The sequence below is a fragment of the Tauraco erythrolophus genome, unplaced genomic scaffold (genome assembly GCF_009769465.1).
Source record: "Tauraco erythrolophus isolate bTauEry1 unplaced genomic scaffold, bTauEry1.pri scaffold_61_arrow_ctg1, whole genome shotgun sequence".
Classification (NCBI taxonomy): Eukaryota; Metazoa; Chordata; class Aves; order Musophagiformes; family Musophagidae; genus Tauraco; species Tauraco erythrolophus.
In genome coordinates, this window is record NW_028238629.1 from 199,908 (window position 1) to 219,734 (window position 19,827).

Below are 19,827 nucleotides of genomic sequence, written 5' to 3' on the forward strand. Positions count from 1 at the left end.
TTTTTTTATAATTTACTATATTTTTTATAATTTACTATTTTTTATAATTTACTATATTTTTTATAATTTACTATATTTTTTATAATTTACTATTTTTTATAATTTACTATATTTTTTATAATTTACTATAATTTTTAATAACTTACTATAATTTTTTATAATTTACTATATTTTTTATAATTTACTATATTTTTTATAATTTACTATTTTTTATAATTTACTATATTTTTTTATAATTTACTATATTTTTTATAATTTACTATAATTTTTTAATAACTTACTATAATTTTTTTAAATTATCATACCCCGTTTGCCAAGTGCTTTGTTCACAGATAAGTGCTATAAAAAGTGTTTTTTTTCCAGTGCAAAGGGATTTATCAGGGTCCTCTGAGCAGAGGGAAGCTGCGGCACCAGTCTCTCCGCGTGCCGGTGCCGTCGGATCGGCGCTGGTCACGGAGCAGTCACCGGCCGCTCTGCTGACCAGTGTCCTCCAGTGCCGTCTGCAAACTCCTCCTGCGTTTCTAACACTGCTTTTCCAAGGGGATGTAGTGATGGGACAAGGGGCAATGGGTTTAAACTGGAAGAGGGAAGATTTAGATTGGATCTAAGGAAGAAATTTTTTACGCTGAGGGTGGTGAGGCACTGGGACAGGTTGACTTATGGTGCCTAAGGAAAGGACAGAGGCCAGAGCCCCAGTTCTCTTGGTGCATTCAGCAGAGGGCCAAGGGCTGGTGAGAACCAGCCAAGATTTTGCCTCCTGGCACCTTTGGTTTGCCGGGGGCTGTCGGGTCGACGGGTCCGGGGCTGTCAGGTCTGGGGCTGTTGGGTCAAAAGGTAGACCTGTGTGAGTGTAGAATGGGTCTGAAGGGATCTGAGGTTCTCTAGGATGGGTCTGCGGGCTCTAGGATGGGACCAGGGAGGTGTAGAATGGGTCTGGGGGATGTGAGTGTCTCTAGGATTAATCTGGGGGCTGTAGGGTTAGTCTGGGGGCTCTAGGATAGGTCTGGAGGGGTGTAGAATTGGTCTAGTGGGATCTGGAGGTCCCTAGGAAGGGTCTGAGGGCCCTATATAACCCTATAAAGCCCTATAGACCATTATAAACCCCTACAGAAGCCCTATAGAAGCTTTATAGAGCCTTATAGAGCTCTAAAAAGCCCTATAGACATCAACAGAAGCCCTATAGACCCTTATATAGCCATATGGAGCCCTATAGGAAACTTACAGAAGCCCCACAGAGCCCCTCAGAGCATGACAGAGTGCCCCAGAGCACCACAGAGCCCTACAAAGCCCTATAGAGCCCCACAGAGCCTTATAGAGCCCCACAGAACCCTATAGTGCCCCACAGAGCCCCATAGGGCCCCACAGAGCCCCACTGTCACCGACAATCGGGACAGAAACCCCCTAACACAGTTTGCAGTGTAGGAAAGCGGCATTGCTTTATTGGGGGGCGGGTGCACGGGGGGTGTCTCCTCCCGGCTGCACCCCCGGCCCCTGGGCAGCACCTTAGTGACACGCTGCGACCACGCGTGTCCATCACGTGTGTCCGTAGTCATTGTTATTCTCTGAAACAACCGGTGCATTTTCTCCCGCTGTACGCGGAAATCCCTTCCCACGCTCAGTTCTCTCCTCTGCCCCTTTCTTTTGGGGCTGGGCTGTGTTTGGGGCAGAGGGTCCGTGAGTCGGTGGGCACCATCTCCCGCTGCCGGAATTCCCTTTTCCCCACGTCGCTGCTGCGCGTGTTCCCAGCTCAGAGCAACACGAGAACCAAGTTTATACGTTTTCTGGGATGTTCGCCGCAAGGGCAGACCGTTCTAGATAAAGAGTCTCCCTTCTGATGGCTGCCGGCACCTTCAGGGATGCTCGTCCCGTTCTGGTCCTTCGGTGTGTGCAAACCGCCTGCTGAACCCTCCGGGAAATTCTTACACGAAAGTTTTAACCCCTTCATTGCTGGGTAACAGTCTCTCGCCTGCAGCCAGAGGTACCTTCAGCCTGAATCCCCTTGATGTCATTCTCCAGCCCCTGCACCTTTGTTTACCCTCTTGAGCTTCATCCGCAGCAGCTCTTGTTCAAAGCCGTAAGTGTCCACCACTCCCCAGTCACCCCCCACCACTGGGAGAAGTCCAAACAGAGGCAGCCCACGTACACCCGAGACAAGTGCAGCCAACAACAACCCTGGGGAGGGACAGACAACCGAGTCCTCAGCGTGGCCTCTGGCAGAGGTGGCAAGCGGGCAGCCGTCACCCATGGGTGCCATCACCCATGGGTTCCATCACAGCTCAGCCCAGCGGGAGCCTTTCCCATGGCGGGCACTGAGAAGAGCCATCTCCCCCGGTGCCTGGCATGGGGAGACCTCTCCAAGTGGGGGGACAAGACTCAGGACATCCTCCTCCGCTGCTGCCCGCCACCCCAGGAGCACGCAGGAGCTGCGCGCCCAACAGCAGCACGGCCCCTCCAGTGCCCCCGTGCCTGCCCGTGCACCCAGCGTCCTCGCACCATGCCCGGGGACGGGCACAGTCCCGGCGCCGCTGCCCTTAACGGTCCATGGTGGGAGCCACCGGGGTCCGGGCGCTCTGCACCAGACCTCAGCCCGGAGGGCCCCATGCTGCGCGGGGCACAGTGTGTGTCACATCAAACCCCCCCACACACACACTCTACAACTTATGGGGTGTTTGGGGTGGGGTTTTTTTTTTATTATTTTATTATTTCTGCCATGAAAAGTACAAAGAGTCGAGCCTGGGGGTGGGAGCCTGGAGCTCATCCCCTGCGGGGGCCCTGCTCCCCAGGGGGTGCTGCTCACGGTGGGGGGGCCCTGCTCACACTCGGGAGCTCTCCCCGCGTTGGGCCCCCCAGAGAAACGGCGGGGGCTGAGGTGGGACCCCCCCGGGGCACAGCCCTTATTGCTACTGAACTGGGGGACCCTTCGGTCCACACCCGCCGTGCTGGCGCCGCAGCTCCCGGGATGCCCAGACCCCTGGGACGAGGGTCTTCGGCAGGGAGCTGCCCCAGGGAGGGGTCAGAGCTTGGGGGGTGGAGGCGGCCGCGGGCGCCGGGGACGCGCGTACACGTGGGCAGCGGGAGTAATAACTATTTACATCAACGGTAAGTTAAAACTACGAGAAGCTGCAAACAGGCACGACACGACGCGATGCAAAAAGCAGGAGCCGGGAGGGGTGAGGTGGGGGTCCCAGGGGACACAAGAGGGGCAAAGAGGTCCCAGGGGTCCCAGGGCCGGAGGAAGCCAGCAAAGAATTGGAAATAAATAGGAACCAAAACTACTGAAAAGCAAGAAATTATCCCGACAGAGAAAATAAAATAAATCATAATAGCAATTGTAATAATAACAATAATAATAATAATAATAATAATAATAATAATAATAATAATAATAATAATAATAATAATAATAATAATAATAATGAGGATGGGGCTGCTACGGGAGACTCAGCCTTTTGGGAGGGTTGGGAGTTCTGGGGGGGTCTTCTGCCCTTTTCTTTGGCCAGGATGCTCGACCTGGCCAGGCAAAAGCACCCGCCCCAGCGAGCCGAGGAGGTTGCGGCAAAAACGCCCATTTGGGGACTATGTGGAGAAAGGTGGGGACAGGGCAGTGTGGACAAGACCCCCCCCCTCCCTGGCTTGGGGGTGCTGGAGGCTCAGGGGCAGCGGGACCACCTGGCAGACTCAACCTGATGGCATTTTAGTGCCATAGCCCCCCAAAAACGTGCTGGGACCACGCTTGGGCATCACAGCCACTGGCCCTGCCTCCTGGCAACTGGGGAGGCACGGAACAGGTTCCCATCCCTTAACTCCCCTCCAGGGGGGCAGCTTCGGGGCACTTCGGGGGATTTTTTTTTTTTTTTTTTTCTTCTTCTCTTACAAAAATAGATGGGTTTGTGTCTGTCGCTCCGGAGGAGTCACCGCTTGCTGTGCCGGCTTCTCTCCTCGCTACCGTTATCGTCATTATTCGTTATTGTTTGTTCTTTCTCCCCAAAAAATTCCCCCCTCCAAAAAAAAAAAAGAAACAAATGGAAAAAAGAGGAGGGCGAGCACAGACGCTCCCGTGGACTCGTGGATCGGAGGGGAGGGGGGCCCGGCCCCCGCTTGGCACCAGCCGCGGGACACAACAGGCGGAACCGGCTGCTCTGGCGGGGGCACCGCGGGCACCGCTCCGGGCGGGCGCTGCGCCGGGGGCGGGGGCTCCGAGCTGGGGGCGGGGGCTCCGAGCTGGGGCGGGGGCTCCGAGCTGGGGCGGGGAGACCTCGATCCTGGGGGCGTGGCTTAGCCGAGGGGGCGGGGCCTCTTTCCCTCCCCCGTGGTACCCCCGGGGGCAGCCCAGTGCCAGCAGACCCCTGGGGTCTCCGTGCTCAGCCCAGTTTTACCCCGGGGACAAGACACCCCTAAGGGGAGAGGATCCCAATTCTCCCAGTTTGGGGGTGCCCACCCCCCTGCTCAGAAGAGCAAAAAACCAGGAGAAGGGATATTGGCCTGGTACCTGCCCCAGAGAGTGCTGGGGGTCCTGGGGGGTCCCCGAGGTACCTGGGCTCCTTGGGGGTTGCCACGGCTTCTGGGTGCTGGGGGAGGGGCGGGGAGCCCCACCTCAAGGGTCTCCGCAGCGCCTGGGGGGGGGGGTCCTCGTACATCTCTATGTGCTGGTGGGGGTCCTCGAGGTGCCCGTGGCGTTCCTGGGGGCTTTCGAGGTGACCCCCCTGCTCCGTATCCAGACTCCTTCACAATTCCCAGGGTTTTCAGGGTGCCCCCAGTGTGCCCTCAGTGTCCTGGGGGTGCTGCAGTCTTGCCGAGGTGATGGGGTGGGGGGTTCTCCGGAGGTGCCCTCAGTACCTCCGTGCCCCCACAGTGTCCGAGAGCTTTAGGGCACTTGGGGAAGTCCTCAGGGCATCCATAGCGCCCAGGGGAGCGGGTGGGGGTGTCCATGGTATCCGGGCCGTACTTTGGGTGTCCCCATGGTGTCCTTGGTTTCCACAGAGGGGGTCCCCAAGGTCTCCAGGTGTCCGGAGGAGTTCTCCACAGTCTCCAGGGTGGGGAGGTCCCCACAGTGTCCTCGGTGCCTGGCAGGGGGTCCGCATGGTCTCCAGAGTATCCTTGGGTTGTCCCCATGGCGTCCTTGGTGCTCATGAAGGGGGTCCCCACAGTCTCCAGGTGTCCAGGGGGTTCTCCATGGTCTCCAGGGTGCCCTTGGTGCTCATGGGGGTCCTCGTGGCCTGGTGGTGCCAGGGGACCTGGTCCTGGGGGCCAGGGGACAGCAGGATGGGGCTCAGGCCTTGTGCTGTTTGCTAGTCTTGAACGAGACCTGGAGCACGCGGTCACCCAGGCGGTAGCCGTTGAGGCTGGCGATGGCCACGGCCGCCTCCTCGTAGTTGGTCATGGTGACGAAGCCGAAGCCCTTGCACTTGTTGGTGGCGAAGTCGCGGATGACCTTGACGTTGGTGACGGCGCCGAAGGGCCCGAAGAGCTGCCAGAGGACGCTTTCGTCCGCCTCGGGCGCCAGGTTGTACACGAAGATGCACCAGCCGGTGGCGGGGGCCCCCAGGCCCACCCCGGCCAGCCCGGGCACCGCCTCGACGGCCAGCGGGGAGAACCTGGGCAGCGGCAACACGGGGCTGGCCTGGGGTCAGGGCGCCCCGGCGCCGGGCGTCCCCTCGGGACGCGCGCGGGGCTGGGGGTGCAGAGCTGGGCTGGGGGAGGGGGAGGTGGAGGGGGAGGGGGCCATTACCTCTTCACGCCGTAGGCCACGTTCAGCAAGCTGTCGAGCCTGGAGGGGACAAGAAGCCATTGGGGGCACTCGGGGATGTGCCCACGGAGGTGTCTCTTCACCACGGGGGTGTCCCCATCGCCCCGTTCCCAGGGACGTCCCACCCGCGCCGCGGTCCCCGGGCACGCTGGGCTCACCGGAAGCGCTGTGGGGGGTGGTGCAGGGCACCGTAGCGGCGGGCACCGGGGCAGAGGCTGAGCAGGGCCCCCCCCGACTTCTGGCCCGGGCTGTTGGCGAACTTGACGGTGATGGGCTCGGCGGCACCCAGCGGTTTCTGCCCGTGCAGCCCCCGGACGGCCTCCTCCGCCTCCACGCGCTTGTCGAAACGGATGAAGCCCACTCCCCGCGAGACACCTGTGCACGGGGCATCCAGGGTAGAGCCCGGAGATTCTGCTGCACGGCCGCAGGACTCGGGCATCCAGGGAATCCCCCCGACAGACCCACCCGTGGGACCCAGCTATCCAAGGAATCCTCCCTCAGGCACCCTGCTGCCCACCCACGGGATCCAGGCATCTAGGAAAGGTTCCCCCACCCCGTAGACCCTCCCAGGAACCCAGGCGTCTGGGCGGCTCCCCCTTCCTCCGGCGGACCCAGGCGTCCGCGTGCACCTGTGACCTGGTCGACGAGGATGCGGGAGGTGATGATGCGGCCATACTGGGAGAAGAGCTGCTCCATCTCCTTCTGCCCCATGGCCTTAGGGAGACCGCTCACGTAGAGGTTGGCATCGCGGATGGAGGCCGAGCTGGGACGAGCATAGGACACCTGGAGGGGGCGGGTAGGTCAGCCCTGGGGATCTAGGTGTCTGGGTCTCAAAGCTGCCGCCCACCCATGGGCCCTCCCCCTGCAGGAACCCAGCCATCTCCCCCACCTCAAAGACCACCCTAGTGTCCACCTCCCTGAGAGACCCCAGCATCTGCCACTCCCTGTGAGGACTCCCTGGTGCCCAACACCCCCCGGGGACTCCAGCATCCGTCAGCTCCAAGCAACCTCAGCACCCACCACCCTCCCCGCCGCGGAGGCACTCCCTTGTGCCCACTGCCCCAAGGGACCCTGGTGTTGGGCACCTTGATGGTCTTGGTCTGCAGCTTGAGGCCGTTGAGGGTGCTGATGGCCTTGTCGGCGTCACCTGCCTCAACGTAGTTGACGAAGCCATAGCCCAGGCTCTGCCCTGGGGCACAGGGTCAGCACCGGGGGTGGCCCCATGCCCACCCCTGTCACGAAGGCCCGTTTCCATCCCATCTCCATTTCGGTCCCTGCAGTCCCCACCCCCACATATCCCCGTGTCCCTGTACCAGGGATCCTGCGCTCGAGCTTGCAGGACCTGATGTCCTCAGAGAGGTTGTCCCTGTCCCCACAGTCCCACCCACATGCCCATCCCTGTCACAGTCCCCACAAGTCCCCACATCACATCTCCCTGTTTCCCATATCACGTCTCCCCACTAGTCCCCACATCACATCTCCCTGTTTCCCATATCACGTCTCCCCATGTCCCCACACCCTACCCACCCACGTCCCATTTCCCTGTGTCCCATGTCCCACCCGCCTGTGTCCCCATATTCCCATATCCCATCTGCTCGTGTCCCTGTGTCCCACCTGCCACATCCCATCTCCCCACGTCCCGCGTCCCTCGTCTCACACCCCCCCGTGTCGTACCGGTGACCTTGTCGCGGACGAGTTTGCAGGACTCGATATCCCCGAGGCTGCCGAAGAGGCTCCGCAGCTCCTCCTGGCTCATGCTCTGGGGCAGGTAGTTGACGATCAGGTTGGTTTTGCTGTCGTCAGCTGCAGGGGGACCTGGGGGGGCCCCATTGGGCAGCGTCGCCGCCACCCCTGGCCCTGGCACTGCCACCACCGGCACAGCCACGGGGACGGGGCCGCAGCACGACGGCCCCGGGGTGCTGGGAGCCTGGGCCTCCGCCGTGCTCAGGATCTGCTGAGGGGACGGGTGGGTGTCACCAGTGTATCTCCACCGCAGGGACAGCAGAGGGACGGGGATGCCGGGGGCACGGGGACAGCGTGGGGACAAGGAGATGGGCATGGGGAACCCCGAGGGTGGGCACACGGCGGCGTCACTGAGGTGAAGCAGGGACGCAGCGGCGGGGGGACAGCGGGATGGGGACGGCAGGACACGGCAGCAGGGATGAGGACACGGAGAGTGGGGGGACGGGGACAGCTCGGATGGGGACGGGGGGGGGGCAGTGGGCTCCTCGGGGCACAGATGCTCCTCGGGCATCGGGGGTCCCGCCGTGCCCCACTGCCCCGAAGCGGGACGGGACTCAGGTGTCTGGCACGCGCTTCCCCCCGGGGGATAATTCCCCCATTGTGCAGCGCAGCCCCGCCCCCCCCCCCCCCCCGCAAAACAGCGGGGGACAACGGGCCTTTGTCGCCGGGAGACGGGACACCCGGGGCCGCCAGCCACGGCCGCGGGACCGGGCGTGCGGGGGCTGCGCGCCCCCGCGGCGGGACGGGGCTCGGGCCCGCCGGGAGCTGGCCAGGGGCTGAAGCGGCGCGGGGCGGGGGGGCGTCTGTCCGTCCGTCCGTCCGTCCGTCTGTCCGCCCGCGGGCAGCGGCGGCCCCGAAATTGGCCGGTGAGAAAAGCGAAAGTGGAAAAGCCGAAAATCACCAAATGGGATCGAGAAAAGGGGATTTGCCGGCGGCGCGGATGCGCACGCGGACACGCGGGCACACGGAGATGGGCACACGCACGGGCACGGACACACGGACACACACAGACACACAGACACACGGGCACACACACGGAGATACGGAGATGGGGACACACGGGCACGCGGAGATGGGCACACACACGGACACACGGACACGGTCACACTCACGGGCACACGCACACGGGCACACGCACACGGGCACACGCACACACGGGCGCACACACACACGGGCACACACACCCCCCCACACTCCCCCAGTGCAGCGACACACGCCCCTGCCCCACACCCCCCCACTCCGCACAGGGACGGGGCTGCGCGTGTCCGCGCGCTGCGTGTGCACAGGCACCTCCTCCCCACACGCGTGCCCCCGCGCCCACACACTGAAGCGGAGGCGCTGGCACACGCGTGTGCACCCACGTGCAGGCCCCTCTGCGCCGTGCACGCGTGTGGCAGTGACTCTGCGTGGCCCCGGTGCCCCACGGAGGACCAGGCCCTCACTCCGCCCTTGCACACGCGTGTCCCAGCACAGCAGGTGCCGCACGGGCTGGCACGCCCCGCGTGCCCCACGCGTGCCCCCACATGTGACACACACACATGTGCCCCCACATGTGACACACACACATGTGCCTCCACATGTGACACACACGAGTGTGCGCACAGCTCCCGTCCCCACCCAAGTGTGTCACACGCTCACGGGGCCATCGCACGGGAGGGACACGCGGAGATGACGGGGTCGTGGGGGGGTGGGAATGGTGGGGGGGGCTGGAGGTGAGGGGATGTAGGAACGGGGGGAATAGGGGGGTGGGAGGCACGGGGGGGCACAGAGAGTGGGGGACGTTGGATGCCAGGGAGCTGGGGGGGGGTGGGTGGAGCACGGGACAGGGATTTGGGGAGATGGAGGATGCTGGGGAGGGGGGGGGGCGACACCCCCAACCCCCACGACCCTCCCCCCCACTCCTACCGTCACCATCGTCGCGGGGCCGTGGCCGCAGGGGCTGCTCGGGGGGGGCCCCCGCACGGCCCGGCGGGCTCGGGGGGCTGCGGGGGGCCCCGAGGCGGGGCGGCTCCGGGGGTCTCGGCCGCGGCGCCGGCTGCTGCGAGCGGCGGCCTCGTCGGTCCTTTAAACGTCCTTGGGCGGCCGCGGGGCGGGGCCCCCCCAAACCCGCGCGGTGGGCGGGGCCGGGCCCCCCCCCCCCCCCGCTCCGCGATGGCTCCGTCCGCCCGCAGGTGGGTCGGCCCGGCCCCCCCCCCCCCCCCCCGCACCCCGGGACGGACCGACCCCCCCAGCGAAGCCCATTGGCTGCCGAGCGGGCGGGACTCCTCGACGCCCCCCGAGACCCCCCCCATAGACACCGCCCGCAGCGCCCCCCGCCCCGCCCACGTGACCCGGCGGGGGGCGGGAAAGAGGAGGAGGAGGAGGAGGAGGAGGAGGAGGAGGAGGAGGAAGAAGAAGAAGAAGAAGACGGGGTGATGGGGGAGGAGAATGCCGGGTGGGGGGGGTGTGATGAAGGAGGGAGTGGCCGCCGCGGCGGCATGACGCGAGGGGAGATGGAGGAGGAGGAGGAGGAAGGCCGTGGGTGATGGAGGAGGAGGAGGAGGAAGGCCGGGGGTGATGAAGGAGCGGGGGGCGGGTACGGGGCAGGCGCGCAGGAGCCGCCGCCGCTGCAGCACCGGGGACAGCTCCGGGGCGGGGCCCGGGCCCGACGGGGCGGCACCGTCCGGCGGGGGCCGCGACCACCCGTGTGCCCCCCCGGGCCACCCGTGTGCCCCCCCGGCCACCCGTGTGCCCCCCCCGGCCACCGCCCCGGGGCCCCCTGCCCCTCCGTGTGCCGCCCCTGCCCACCCCCGGGGCTCCCAGGCAGCGCGCAGGAGGCGGCCAGTAAAACCATCACTTTAATGGAACCGGGGGGTCGGGGGGGCCGCCCCCCCCTTCCAAGACAAAACCAGGGTCCCCGCTACCCCCCACGACCCAGCTGCCCTGGAGGAAGGAGAGGATGACAACTGAGCGTCAGGAAATAAATAAAGAGTGTGAGGAGCCTGGGGCAACGGGGGGGTCTGGGGGGTGCCAGCGGCCCCCAGCTGGGGGGGGGAAGGGGGGCGCGGGTCCTCGGGCAGCTCCAGGAGCCCCCCAGGGGCCAGACGCTCCAAGTGCCCCATGGCAGGGGGGTCAGGACCCCCTGGGATGCACATCCACACCTCCACGTGCCGTGACACAGCGCTGGGGACGCCAGGGTGACCCAGCAAGGGGGTGATCCAGCGGGGGGGGGGGGGGGGGGGTCCCTGCGGGGTGAGGGGGGGCCCTACGTACCACGGGGCTCGGGGTGGCTCTTCAGCGCGTGGAACTTGAGCCCCTCGGGGCGCTCGAAGCGCCGCCCGCAGCGCTCGCAGGGGAAGGGGCGCAGCCCCGGCCCCCCGTGGCGCCGCATGTGCCACGTCAGGGAGGCGCGTTGGCGGCAGCGGTACCCGCAGACCTCGCACCTGGGGGGGGCAAGGGGGGGTGAGGGGTACCCGCAGACCTCGCACCTGGGGGGGGCAAGGGGGGGTGAGGGGTACCCGCAGACCTCGTGCCTTGCAAGGAGCGGGCAGAACGAGGGGAGTCAGAGGGAGTGGGGTGTGTGCCCCCTCCATCCCCCCCACGTCACTCAATGCCCGACCACAAGCAGGGGGCTCCCTAGTGCCCCTCCCTCGACACTCCCCACCGGGGGTCTCCCCAGTACCCCCCCCCGCCCGTCGCTCACTGCAGGGGGGTCTCCCCGGTGTGCGTCCGCCTGTGCACCTCCAGGTGGTTCTTGCGCTTGAAGGATTTCCCGCAGGTCTCGCAAGTGAACTCCCGCACGCCTGGGGGGGCACGTTGGGGCACGTTGGGGGACGTCGGGGACTGGGGGAGCACGGGGGGGGGGGGGGGACACACACACCGAGCGCTCACCGGAGTGGATGACCATGTGCCGCCGCAGGTGGGTCGCCAGGTAAAACCTCTTCCCGCAGCCGGGCTGGGGGCACTGCTGGGTCCGGCCCTTGCGGTGCACCAGGTTGACGTGGTTCTGGGAGGCAGAGAGGTGAGGGAGGCCCCGAGGGGTGTGGGGGGCACGGGGGGGGCACGAGGGGGGGGGGGGGGGGCACACCTGGAAGCTGCTGAGAGCCACGTAGACCTGCCCGCAGCCGGCGTAGGGGCACGCGATGGGCTCCGGGAGCTCCTCGGGGGCAGGGGGGGATGCGCGGACCCGCCTGCTGCGCCGCCGCCTGCGCAGGGAGGGGCGAGGCAGAAGAGGGTGAGCCCCCCCCTGCCACAGAGGCCATGCCACTGGCACAGACAGTCGAGGGCTCATGTGGCACCCTCGATGTGCCAGAGAAAGCCAAACCCCTCCGCAAGCCCTGAGCAGCTCCCTCGCCCCAAGAGCACCCCTGAAAAACACCCCCCCCCAGCACCCACCACCGCCCCCCAAAAAGCCTCTGCTCCTCCGAGGGTGCCCACATGCCCCCCCATACCCCCAGGGTCTCCCCCAACCCCAAAATCCCCAACCCTCACAGCCTCCCATGCCCTGAACCCTTTGGGACCCCCCAGGCCCTCTCCAGCCCTGACCCCCGTGAAACTCAGGGCACCTTGTAGTGACCCCCAAAGACCCCCCCCAACACCTCACGCTCTCTCCAAGCCCCCAGGGACCCCAAACTCCACCACCCCTCCCAGCCCCAACCCCCCCAGCCCCCGGGTACCCCGCAGCCCCCAGCCCGCGGCACCCTGACCTCTCGGGCTCTTTGGGGATCTCGTAGATGATGGCCGACACGTCCCCACCGTCAGCGTCCTCAGCCAGTGCAGGTGGGGGGGGCTCCCGGGGGGGCTCCGGAGGGGGCTTCAGGGCAGGCTCAGCGGCAGGGAGGGGCATCTCGGCAGGGAGGGGCATTTCCTCCTGCTTCAGCCCCAGCACTTCGTCCTCCTCTGCCACCAGCAAGGCAAGTGAGGCACTGCCAGCCCCCCGCCCCCCTCAGCATCCCGACCTCCCCTGCCCCCCCCCAGCACGCCGATCCCCTCTGACACCCCCCAGCACCCCGATCCCCTCTGACCCCCCCACCAACACCCCGATCCCCCCAGCACCCTGATTCCCCCAGCACCCGAGGTCCCAAGCACCCCAACCCCTCTAATACCCAAGACCCCCTGCCCCCCCCCCCACCTGTCTTGGGCAGATGAGGGTCCGGAGGGGGTGGGGGGAAGGTGCCCCTTCCCTCCAGCAGGGCACAGGGCACCTGCTCCGTGCCGACATCCAGTTGCAGACCCCCCAGCGCATCGTAGCCAGGGCTGGCCAGGATGAGGAGAGGGGGTCCCTGCAGCAGGGTGGGGGGCCCCCCCTCGGCGAGTGCCCCCCGCTCCGTGCCCAGCCGCAGCGGCAGTGGCAGCGGCACGCAGACCACAGCCTCCAGCGCTGCCCCCCGCCCCTCCACAGCACCCTCGGGGGGGCCTGGGCCTGCAGGGGAGGCCCCTGCTACCCGCCCTGGCACTGACACGGCCCCCTCAGGTGTCGAGGGGGCCCCCCCCGGCGTCACCTCCGAGCTGGAGCTGCAGTCCCCCGAGGAGGAGCTGCCAGGACCTGCTGCTGCAGGAGAGAGAAGATTAGGGGGGGGCTTTTGAAGGGTTGTCCCCCCCCCCCAAACACCAAAGGAGCATCCCCACCCCCAATGAACCCCCCCTCCTGAGCCCCCTGGGCCCCCCACCCCCAGGCCAAGCCCACAGACGGTGCAGTTGTGGCCCCACCGCCCAGCTGAGCACCCCCCACCCCCCCCTCAGCGGGCTGCAGCCCCCCCCCCCTCCACGCACCGCCATCGCTGTCCCCGCCGGAGTCGCTGAGCGGCCGCAGCGGCGAGTGCAGGTCCTGGAAGTAGCGGTGCCCGCGCTCGCACTGCCACACGGCCGTGGTGTAGAGCCCCACCGAGGGGTCCAGCTCCGCCAGCCGCGGCTCGTAGGGGCAGCGCTGCCGGTGGTCCTCGTACCAGATCACGGCGTGCCGCAGGCAGTTCACGTTGCGCCGCCGCCCTGGGGGAGGGCTGCTGGCAGCTGGCACCCCCGCCGCCCCCCCCCCCCCCGCCCCCAGCACCCCTGGCACCCCCGACACGTGCTGCCAGGCCCAGCACCCACCCCCTCACCGCTCCCAACATCCTGCCCCCCAGCCCCTGACCGAACCCCCAGCCCCCAGCTGAGCCCCCCACCCCCCGGTTGAGCCCCCCAGCCCCCCGGCTGAGCCCCTAGCCCCCAGCTGAGCCCCCCACCCCCCGGTTGAGCCCCCCAGCCCCCCGGCCGAGCCCCTAGCCCCCAGCTGAGACCCCCACCCCCCGGTTGAGCCCCCTGCTCCCTCTCTGGCCGAGCCCTCCAGCCCCGGGCTGAGCCCCCCGCCTCCCGGCCGAGCCCCACAGCCCCCGGCCGAGCCCCCCACCACTCACTCTTCTTCCGCTTGGGCTTTTTCGGGATCTGCTCCCACGGTTTCCTGCGGAGAGGGGGGGGGGGGCGGCGGTCTGGGCACAAACGGGGCAGCCCCTCCCCGCGGCGGGGGTCGCGTCCCGAGAGCCGCGGGAGGGGAAAGGGGCGCCCCCCCCCCCCCCCCCCCGCCCCCCGCCCGACCCCCGGCCCCGCTCACCCGCGCCGCCCGGCGCGCTGCCCCCGCTCCAGCCCCAGCAGGTAGGCGGCCAGTTTGGCGTCGCTCCAGCCGCTGCGGCGGCGCAGGTCCACCCAGGGCCCGTGCGCCTCGCCCAGGTACACCCGCCGCACGTCGTACTTCTTCCGCGACTCCAGCCGCCGCCGCGCCCGGTCCGACTCCGTCAGCCGCGGCCGCCCCCGCGCCTTGCGCCCGCCGGGCTCCGCCGCCGGGCCGGGAACGGCGCCGGGAACGGGGCCGGGGCCGCCCCCCGCGCCCCGCTCGGCCGCGCTCATGCCGGGCGCGCCGCCGATGACGCCGCCGCCGCTTCCGCTTCCGGCCCCGCTCGCCCCGGCGCTCCCCCGACGGGGCGCGCGGCGCACCGCGCATGCGCCGCCCGCGGTTCCGCCAGGCTCCCGGACGGCGTCGGTGCGCCGGTGCGCATGCGCCAAGCACCCCCCCCCCCCCCCCCCTTCTCCCCCCCCGCCCCGACACCGGACACCTCTCTCCGTCGGACGCCGCCTTTATTCGCCCGGTTCCGCGCCGCGCCCGGGCCCCGGCGGCGTGTCGGGGGGCTGCAGCCCCGCGGGGGGCGAGGGGCCACACGTCGCCTCCAGGCGGGGCGCGGGGGGGTCTCCGGGCGCGGCCGCCCCCGCGTCCCCCTCCGCCAGGCGGAAAACCACCGGGGTGCGCCCCAGCACCGGGTTCGCCTCCTGCAGCCCCGCGATCCACCGGCCCAGGGTGTGCCGGTCGCCCGCGCCCGCCATGCACAGCGCGAACACCGGCCCCTCCTCCACTGCGGGGGAACGGGGGGGGTCAGGGAGAGCGCGGGGACCCCCACCCTGACCCCCCCCCCCCCCACCCTGACCCCCCCACCTCACCCTCCTCCACATCGAACTCGTCATCGTCCCAGGGGCCACGCTCCAGGTCCAGGTCCAGGTGCAGGGGGTAGTACAGGCTGCGCTCGGGGTCCGGGGGGTCCTCCTGGCGGGGGCACCGTGTCCCCTCCCACCCGTCCCGGGCCAGGGGTCCCATCCCACCCACCCCGGGCCACGGGGTCCCAACCCCTCCTGTCCCGGGCCAGGGGGTCCCCTCCCACCCGTCCCGGGCCAGGGGGGTCCCATCCCCTCCTGTCTCAATCTATGGGACCCCTCCCACCCACCCACCCCAGGCCATGGGGGTCCCGTCCCACCCGTCCCAGGCCATGGGACCCCTCTGGGGGTCCATGAGACACCCCTCCCACCCACTGTGGGCCGTGGGGGTCCCCCCCTCCTCCCACCCCGAGCCATGGGACCCCCCCTCCCCTCCATCTCGTCCCCTCCCGCCCCTCCCCAGCCCGGGGGCCCAGGCTCACCCGCAGGTGGGGGGGCAGGGGGTCTCCCCGCAGCACGTAGTAGCACAGGCGGGTGCTGCGCAGCCAGAGGGGGAACGGCCCCTCCACGAAGACGGGCCGCGCCGGGCCGTGCCGCGCCAGCAGTGCCTGCTGCTCCGGGCTCTGGGCACCTGCAGGGGGGTGAGCTGGGGGCTCCGCGCTGGCACCAGGGCCCCAAACCCCTACACCAAGTTGGGGGACCCCGGCGCTGCAGGTCTCCCTCTGCACCAGGCTCCTCCGAATGCCCGAGTTCCCCCCGCGCACTGCGTCCCGCCGTGTGCCGGCGTTCCCCCAAACACACAGGTGCCCCCCCAGCCCCACGATGCCCACATGCCTCCCCCGACGCCCGGGTCCCTCCGGGCCCGCTGGCACTCACCAACGATGTAGGGCTGGACGGAGCCTTCGTCATCCCCCTCGTCCGGCAGTGGTCGCTGCGGGGGGGGGACAGCTGTCACCGCCGCCACGTAACGACCCGGGGCACCGGGCCCGGCTGCAGCAGCGTGCCACCCCACAGTGACGGGGGGGCGTCCTCTGTGCCCCCATCCTCACGTCTCCCGCCCCAGTTCCATGTCGCTGCGTCCCACCCAGCTGAAAAGGTGGGTTCCCTGTCCCCATCCCCATCCCGTCCCCCCTGACAGTGACACTGGTTCCCCACCCCCCATCTACCCACCCCCCCGCGCCCCCTAATGCCCCCATGCCCCCACCCCTGCCCGCATGACCCCCCGGTGTGCCCCCCAGCCCCGCGTCTGTGCCCACGTCCCACCTGGTAGACGGTGATGCGGGCGTCGGGGTCGTTGGCGATGCGGCGCAGGCCCAAGCGGGCAGTGGCCAGGCCGGGGGGGGGCAGGCAGGGGGGCAGGGGGTGGGGGTCCACATGGCGCAGCCGCGGCAGCCAGTACAGCATCCGCTGGCACTTGCGCACGGGGCGGCTGCGCGGCCCGAAGACCCCCAGGAGCAGAAACCGCGTCTCCGCATCTGGCATCACACCTGCACGGGGACCCGCGCGTCTGGGACCCCTCCCCAAGGAATCAGGCACCCCCTCCCCAGGGCACTGGGCACCCAGGACCCCTCCCCATGGAATCAGGCACCCCCTTCCCAGGGCACCCAGGACCCTCCCCAAGGAATCAGGCACCCCCTCCCCAGGGCACTGGGCACCCAGGACCCCTCCCCATGGAATCAGGCACCCCCTTCCCAGGGCACCCAGGACCCTCCCCAAGGAATCAGGCACCCCCTCCCCAGGGCACTGGGCATCCAGGACCCCTCCCCATGGAATCAGGCACCCCCTCCCCAGGGCACCCAGGACCCTCCCCAAGGAATCAGACACCCCCTCCCCAGGGCACCCAGGACCCTCCCCAAGGAATCAGGCACCCCCTCCCCAGGGCACCCAGGACCCTCCCCAAGGAATCAGGGACCCCCTCCCCAGGGCACCGCGCATCCAGGACCCCTCCCCAAGGAATCAGGCACCCCCTCCCCAGGGCACCGGGCACCCAGGCGCCCCCCCGGGGGCTGGAGCCCCCTGCCCGTGCCCGCTCGCACCGTATCGCTCCATCTGCTCCAGGACCTGCAGGCCGCACTCCTGCTGCCGCGGGAAGGGCGCCAGCAGGCGCTGCACGGGCCCGCGGGGCACCCAGGGCCCGCGGGGCAGCAGGCGCAGCAGCCGGTGGTAGGCGCCCCGCTCCCGTGCCACCCCCAGGGCGGGCATCGCCGCCAGCGCCGCCTCCACCAGCTCCAGCCGCCCCACGCGCCGCCCGGGCGCCCGCTCCAGCGCCGCCAGCGCCGCCGCGAAGGCGGCGGGACCCCGGGGCTGCCCGCGGGGGGCGCCGCGCCGCGCCGAGACGGCCCCGGAGGTGTCCCCCGAGGTGCCCCCCGAGGTGCCCTCCGAGGTGCCCTCCGAGGTGCCCCCCGCAGCATCCCCCGCCGGGTCCCCCCGGGCCGCGCCGCCGCTGCGCTGACGCACGTCCCGGGCGACCTGGGGGGAGAACGGGCGCTGAGGGCGCGGGGGGGGGGGCCCGGTGCCGCCCCCCCCCCTCCCGCCCGTGCCCCCGCCGCCCCCCCCGCACCTGCGGGGCCCCGCAGCCCGCCCAGAGCCGCCGCGGCAGCGCGCGGGCCCACGGCAGCGTCATGGCGCCGCGCGGGCGCCGCTCCGGTCACGGCCGCGCACCGGGGCCGCGCCGCTGGGCGCCGCCATGTGCCGCCGGCAGCGCTTCCGGGTCACGGGGCGGGGCCGGCGGCGCAGCCAATCCCCGCGGGTTTCTCTCGGCTGGGGGCGGGGCCCGCGCGGTGATTGGCGGGGTGGGCGGGGCTCGAAGGGGTTCCCCGTGACGTCAGAGCCGGGGCTGCGCGATGATGTCAGAGCCCGGGGATGTGCCGCGGGACTGGGGACGGCTCGGTGACGTCAGAGGCCGAGGCTCGCGGTGACGTCACGCGGCGCCCGGTGACACCGCAGCCGCGGCGGCGGCTATAAATGGAAGCGGCGGCCCCGGCGGGGCGGGGCCCGGGCACCGGCGCTCCCGGCATTCCGCGCCCGTGACGAACCGGCCCCCCCGGCGGGGCCGGCGGAGTCCGATCCGCTGACGGCACCGGGGGCACCCGGGCGGCCGGACCGCCCCGCCCCGCCCCGCCCCTCCGCTCCCCCCGGGAGGAACGGCGCGGGGAGGGGAGGGACAGAGGGACGGGGGGGTCGGGCGGGGGGGTCGGGGGATGGAGAGATGGGCAGAAGGAGGGATGGACAGAGGGATGGACGGAGGGATGGACGGAGGGATGGACAGGAGGGTGGACAGAGGGAGGGATGGACAGAGGAATGGACAGAGGGAGGGATGGACAGAGGGAGGGATGGACGGAGGGAGGAACAGAAGGATGGACAGAGGGAGGGATGGACAGAAGGATGGACAGAGGGAGGGATGGACGGAGGGAGGAACAGAAGGATGGACAGAGGGAGGGATGGACAGAAGGATGGACAGAGGGAGGGATGGACGGAGGGAGGAACAGAAGGATGGACAGAGGGAGGGATGGACAGAGAGACAGGAGGGGGTCAAGGGGAGTAGGGGAAGGGCGGGAGATGGGGAGGATGGAGGATGGGGAAGGGATGAAAAGAGGAGGGGGGCTGAGGGGAGGGGGGCTCAGGGCTCCCCCGCCCCCCCGGGATCCCCCCGCTAAATGTGGAAAAAATGACGCCACCACCCGCCCCGCGGTGACGTCAGTGCGGCGGGTGGCGCGGATTGGCTGGCGGCGGCCCCGGCCCGGGGGGGCTCCGCACCCTCCGCCGACTTTTAAAAGTGGCGGCGGCGCCGGGTCGGGACCGGGACGAGCGACCCGGGAAGAACCGACCGGACCCGACGGGACCGGACCGAGCCAGGCCGAGCCGAGCCGAACCGAACCGAACCGGGACAGACCCGAACCACCGGGACCCCCCCCGCACCGAACCCATGTCCAACGCGAACTTCAACCGCGGGCCGGCCTACGGGCTGTCGGCCGAGGTGAAGAACAAGGTGGGCGGAACCGGACCGAACCGAACCGAACCGAACCGGGCTGCACCGAACCGAGCCGGGCTGCGCCGAACCGAACCGGGCCACGGCGAACCGAACCGGAAGGACCGACCCCACCCGGGCGGGGGGACAGGACCCGGCCGGACTGGACCGGGCAGGGGGGGTCGGGATCGGGCTGGACCGACCGGACCGGGACGGGAGGGGAAGGACCCGGCCGGACCGGACTGGGAGGACTGGGAGGCGGGGGCAGGACCCGGCCGGAGCGGGGGGCGGGGGGCGGGGGCAGCGCCCGGCGCTGTCCCTGGTGCTGCCCCGGGGGGGCCGCCCGGGCACCAGGTCCCCTCTGCGGGCGGGCACCTGACGGGCACCCGGGCGCTCCGGTCCGCGCCGTGCCCGGGGGGGGGGGACGACACCTGGACTCCCGGGCCCCCCCCCGGCCGTGCCTCAGTTTCCCCGCGCAGATGCCCCGCGGGGGGGTGGGGGCGGGCGCCCCGTCCCTCCGGACGCCGCCCGCGGGGAGCGGCGCGGGAAGGGTTAAGCCGGGGGGCCCCGGGTGGCCCGGGGGGGGGGCCGCCGCCCCCGGCCCCGCCGCGCGCCCTTATAAGGCGTCGGAGCGCGGCGGGCGGGCGGCCGCGGCCCGGGGCTATATATGGGCAACGGTTCGGCGGGGCGGGGGGGGCCGCACGCCCGGGCCCTCCCCGCTGTGCCGGGGTAGATGCCCCCCCGTCCCGGGCACGGGCCCCCCGCCTCACTACCCGCCTCCTGGCACCGGGGCGAGGGCAGGGGGAGCCCAGATGTCCAGAGTTGTTCTGCCCCCCGTCATGGCGGGGGGGGGCAAAGCAGGGGCTGAGAGCGTGTGTCGCCCTCGGCCTGACTCCCCCGCGTACCCCCCCGTGGCTCCCCTGCCCCCTGCTCGGCC

General features: G+C 69.1%; 3 protein-coding genes across 3 annotated transcripts; all 3 read right to left on the reverse strand.

The window, feature by feature from the left end:
- Nucleotides 1-5,269: 5,269 nt before the first annotated feature.
- LOC147525829 (ELAV-like protein 3) lies at nucleotides 5,270-9,403 on the reverse strand. Its single transcript, XM_086630929.1, has 7 exons — nucleotides 9,395-9,403; nucleotides 7,421-7,697; nucleotides 6,832-6,935; nucleotides 6,376-6,529; nucleotides 5,905-6,121; nucleotides 5,729-5,767; nucleotides 5,270-5,615 (listed from the first exon to the last, which is right to left on the reverse strand). The coding sequence occupies exons 1-7, from the start codon at nucleotides 9,401-9,403 to the stop codon at nucleotides 5,270-5,272; spliced, it is 1,146 nt and encodes a 381-aa protein (XP_086487055.1).
- Nucleotides 9,404-10,733: 1,330 nt separating this feature from the next.
- On the reverse strand, nucleotides 10,734-14,347 carry ZNF653 (zinc finger protein 653). The gene is made up of 9 exons (XM_086630957.1): nucleotides 14,055-14,347; nucleotides 13,861-13,904; nucleotides 13,241-13,456; nucleotides 12,600-13,019; nucleotides 12,175-12,367; nucleotides 11,556-11,673; nucleotides 11,360-11,474; nucleotides 11,172-11,271; nucleotides 10,734-10,911 (listed from the first exon to the last, which is right to left on the reverse strand). Exons 1-9 carry the CDS (start codon nucleotides 14,345-14,347, stop codon nucleotides 10,734-10,736), a joined length of 1,677 nt encoding a protein of 558 aa, XP_086487083.1.
- Nucleotides 14,348-14,575: 228 nt separating this feature from the next.
- Nucleotides 14,576-17,546, reverse strand: ECSIT (ECSIT signaling integrator). Its single transcript, XM_086630935.1, has 7 exons — nucleotides 17,484-17,546; nucleotides 16,960-17,392; nucleotides 16,187-16,410; nucleotides 15,800-15,854; nucleotides 15,406-15,554; nucleotides 14,933-15,035; nucleotides 14,576-14,847 (listed from the first exon to the last, which is right to left on the reverse strand). Exons 1-7 carry the CDS (start codon nucleotides 17,544-17,546, stop codon nucleotides 14,576-14,578), a joined length of 1,299 nt encoding a protein of 432 aa, XP_086487061.1.
- Between the last annotated feature and the right edge of the window lie 2,281 nt (nucleotides 17,547-19,827).

Bases quoted from the DNA above. Each gene is read 5' to 3' on its own strand.
- ZNF653 (XM_086630957.1), bottom strand. From the start codon at position 14,347: ATGAGCGCGGCCGAGCGGGGCGCGGGGGGCGGCCCCGGCCCCGTTCCC. The intron at 12,368-12,599 runs GTGGGGGGGGGG...TGCTGGTGGCAG, and splicing joins CCCTCATCTGCCCAAGACAG to AGGAGGACGAAGTGCTGGGG. The intron at 11,475-11,555 runs GTGTGCCCCCCC...TCTGCCTCCCAG, and splicing joins TGGCTCTCAGCAGCTTCCAG to AACCACGTCAACCTGGTGCA.
- LOC147525829 (XM_086630929.1), bottom strand. The intron at 6,936-7,420 runs GTACGACACGGG...CCTGTGCCCCAG, and splicing joins CGTCCGCGACAAGGTCACCG to GGCAGAGCCTGGGCTATGGC. The intron at 6,530-6,831 runs GTGCCCAACACC...CGCCCCCTCCAG, and splicing joins TGCAGACCAAGACCATCAAG to GTGTCCTATGCTCGTCCCAG.
- ECSIT (XM_086630935.1), bottom strand. From the start codon at position 17,546: ATGACGCTGCCGTGGGCCCGCGCGCTGCCGCGGCGGCTCTGGGCGGGC. The intron at 17,393-17,483 runs GTGCGGGGGGGG...TTCTCCCCCCAG, and splicing joins CGGGCTGCGGGGCCCCGCAG to GTCGCCCGGGACGTGCGTCA. The intron at 15,036-15,405 runs GTGAGCCTGGGC...TGCCCCCGCCAG, and splicing joins CCCTGCCCCCCCACCTGCGG to GAGGACCCCCCGGACCCCGA.